Here is a 4,066-nt window from a genome sequence, read left to right as displayed (position 1 = left end):
TGCTTATGTACGGGTGTCATACACAGTGTGAACTTTTCAGCCAGTTAATGTCAACCAGTGTAAATGTTGTACTAACATTAACGTCATGTCAATAAAACCCTTGTACTTATATAAAGGAGCTATCAGCCGGAGTAAACGTTGAACTGACATAAAGGGATCCCGGTACAATATCGTGCCACTCTACTGATCTAACGATTTCCAAGTATTTTGCGTGTATCTGTGACGCATCACTATGTTACCGTTGGGCTTTGTCGTGTGTGATTAGTATTTGTTTATTTTCTATTCCAGGTGATTGAAGGCTGAACCTCAGAACGCCATGGACTCTACAGTTCTGTTTTGGATCGTTTAGCTAAAACCAGAGTGTTGATTTTCTTATTTGCGATTTCCTCACGCCATTGGGCGCAGTATTGACCACACCGTATTGCCCAAGCTTTATGGGGAGATATGTCTCATAGGACATGCCGAACGACAATCATTAATAGTGAGATTATTTCACCTTTGATGCAAATCGTGTTAGGAAATTTCCTCTACTGGGAATTCTTATGAATATCATGGATTGGTCAACTAGAACGAGCGATGGTGGCTCCCCCGCCGCACGGAGCGACGTGTATGATAGCTCTACGCTGCCGTATCTATCCCTGTATAGTAGCAGCAGCATTAAGTTTCAGGACAGTCAGAGTATAAGTTTGGCTTCGTATGTAAACATGGGTAATTTCAGCGCGAAAAAAACTTTCCTAGCGTCCTACGATACCGTGGACGATAACATCACAAACTCATCCTTTGATGCTGATGCATTTCAACTAAAAAAGAACAACTCTGTGATGAGTGCTGGCATTATGTTCGGTACGGGTGTTATAGGTAATCTATTGGCCATTTTTGTGTTACTACGGTCAGGACCGGAACAAAGGAGAACCATATTCTACAGACTCGTCGCTGGACTCACAATCACAGACCTCATAGGAACCACGCTAGTCTCTCCAGTCGTCATAACGGTTTATTTAAACGATTTCAAATGGAAGGGAGGACAGATGATGTGTAGTTATTTTGGATATTCTATGGCATTCGCTGCTTACGCTACCATGACGATTGTGTGCGCAATGTCCATAGAAAGGGTCATCTGTATCAAGCATCCATTTTTGTATCAAAGTCGTTTGTCAAAGAAACACGCCACAATTTTTTTGTCGTGTTGTTGGATATTCGCAGCGACCATAGCAGCCCTTCCCCTGGTCGGGTTCGGCGAGTTTGTCCTGCACTACCCGTATACGTGGTGTTTCTTTGACTATTATACCCCAATGCCCATCCATAAGGGGTTCAACTGTCTGTTCGCGGGCCTGGCACTCCTCATCATATCTACGACTTTTATGTGTAATATGACCGTCATGTATACATTACTTAGCAGCTGGAGAAAGAAAAAGATATTAAATGGAAATTCTAGGAAGTACAATGGATACAATAAAAGGTTTGCCGAGTTGCAGATGCTGGTTCTTCTGGTAGGAATTACGGCAGTGTTCAGCACCTGTTATACACCGCTAATGGTAAGTACTGAGTAAAAACAACTTTTATTACCTTATACCTCTTACGGTAAGTAAAAATGTATCAGACAAGCGAGGGAACATTTAGCTTCCCGCTAATTTCTAATTTTAACCGTTGCGTTATTCGCTTGTTAACTAACATAACGACTGTATATGATTGTGGCATATTCGTTCACTTGTCAACTTTTGTCGAAATTGTCATCTCAAGAACCATTCTGTATTTTATCCATGTTTAACTTACCACTCTATGTGGTCACTTATATAAATCCCTACTAAGGCCTACCTTATTCAGATGGCATTCATATCAGCTATATATGCCAAGACCCACATCTTTACAACATTGGACAAACGGACCCTCCCTCTCCTATTCCTTACAATAAACAAGCACACAAAAAGTCTTCACTTATTTGAAATAAACGCTAACATTTGACAAATTGTTTGTATTTAGAAGAGATAAAAAAAAACTAAATGTTGAACATAAGCAGTGATTTTTTTTCAGTTGGAATTTGTAGTTAATGTAATTGACAACTACATGAAACAGAAAAAAAAACTAAAATTCTGTTGCACTTAATGGAATTGATCAAGTTTCAATGGGCATTCGCATTGACTAGGAATGTTAAATGAATGCTGTTCAATATGATGTTATACGTCACACGGTAAGGTGTGTAACTCGTAGATACAGGAACGCTGCTCCGTTACGTATACACTCGTAAGCTACAGCATTACGTACACAGATCGATGCTGACGTCAAACGAGAGCCACTGTGAGACTCTCCAGGAGCCTCTTCAGTCCACGGGTCATTTCACCTGGCGTAAGGTCACGATCATTATGGCCTCATAATTAGTAGTAAGGCACGTGCGCCGATAAATTTACATATGACCACGGATAGAAAGGTAGGCTCTGAAGCGCTTGATACTCGTGTCATCATTGGTTTCTTGAGACATGTATAGGTCATTCATAAAAGAGCACTCGTGGTAGTGTCATAATATTTACGTCAAAAAGTAAAGAAAACGTTATTTTTTTTTGTCTTTTGTCCCTCTATGAGATATGATAATGACCTCCTCATTCTCAAACGGTCGATACTTGCTCTATAGTTATGATCATATATTATTATAATGGCTGATCGTTCAGTACATATTTTCTTACATAATTGGATTTCGCTGCTTGCTATATGCTAGTTTTGTTTCGCGAGTACAGGATCTTTAATATTTCATGCGGTCACATGTTCATAATACATAATTGAAATATGATCGATCCTTCCAGATTATCTACCTTGTAATAAGCATTCACTGTGATACCTTTTAAATATTAAATGTGCAACCTTACAATCAGTCGCATATAACCTACAAGCAAAGATGCATGTTATTCTTTAAAACTCGTTCAATGAGGCGAAATGCGGTATCAGTGAGATGGAACTAAGAGTGCCTCTTTGTTCATTATTTTTGTGTTTGGTTGCGTCGTGGCTGATAAAACCTCCCACGCCGTGCTTCCTTTAGGATGCTAATGTGTACTCACCTCAGGTGTCAATTAGTGCGTCGGGAAACAAAGAGCCAGTAAACCATAATGATAAACATTGAAGCCTAATGAATAGAAAGGGAGAGGAATCACGCTCGTCATAGAACGTAATATACACCGCAACCACTGATCGTGTCCGAAGTCGATTAGCTTGACCCCAAACATGCACCGCTGTGGCCATGTCATAGTAAGCACGAGAGTAGATCAGTGTTTATGTAAATGATGGATATCTCAATGTGTTCGCGTGCCAACTATCACTTGTCCTTATCTGTAATTATCCGGGATGGGGAGCATCAGAACCGACCCGGTGACCCATTGGTTTGTTGGTCAAACCCGCATATATACCTACACTCGGAACACCTCGGCTATTTTAAGACAAACTAGTGTTTTAATTGCTGGTTGTATATTATAACTGGCATTAAGAACGACCCGACTGACCTTTACACCGTGATGTCATAATGAACCGTATGGAACTATATGTCATATATTTTGAGTCTGCAGATAAGTAAATGTTAGAGATAGCGCCTGGTTACACTTCTACCTGGAAGCATTTGAAGTACAAGTATGGTTGTGAGATAGAAGACAGTTTTTATAGAGTATGAAGCAAAAACGTGTAGGAAAAACACGTGCATTGCTACCTAATTTTGCATTTTGATACCCAACAGCACAACTGCCAGGATTGAAGATTTCTCACTGCCAACGATAGGTATTTAATTATATCATACAATAGTTCTTCTAGGAGGCACGCGTATATTTAATTTACTGCGTGAACCATTTTCATTTTGTTTTTTTATTTAGAATGAATTTAATTATTGTATCAATACAGACAATAGTCACATATAATAACACATATAAACCTTACAGACTGAAGAATTTGTTCTTCATTTTGAAGAATTAATTGAATTTTTTCATAAGTATAATGGCTTACTAATGACGAATCTCTGTTACATGTTTAAGTATGACGAATCACTGTTTTACCTGTTTTAGTATGACGAATCACTGTGTTACCTGTTTTAGTA

General features: G+C 39.1%; 1 protein-coding gene across 1 annotated transcript; it reads left to right on the top strand.

Moving 5' to 3' along the window:
• Positions 1–292: 292 nt before the first annotated feature.
• Positions 293–1,636, top strand: LOC110440979 (prostaglandin E2 receptor EP4 subtype-like). Its single transcript, XM_021484086.1, has one exon. The coding sequence runs from the start codon at positions 543–545 to the stop codon at positions 1,548–1,550; it is 1,008 nt and encodes a 335-aa protein (XP_021339761.1). The 5' UTR covers positions 293–542; the 3' UTR covers positions 1,551–1,636.
• Positions 1,637–4,066: the final 2,430 nt, after the last annotated feature.

This window comes from Mizuhopecten yessoensis, unplaced genomic scaffold (genome assembly GCF_002113885.1).
Source record: "Mizuhopecten yessoensis strain PY_sf001 unplaced genomic scaffold, ASM211388v2 scaffold714471, whole genome shotgun sequence".
Classification (NCBI taxonomy): domain Eukaryota; kingdom Metazoa; phylum Mollusca; class Bivalvia; order Pectinida; family Pectinidae; genus Mizuhopecten; species Mizuhopecten yessoensis.
Note: the sequence above shows the minus strand (reverse complement) of the source record. Positions and strands in the feature narration are given on the sequence as shown.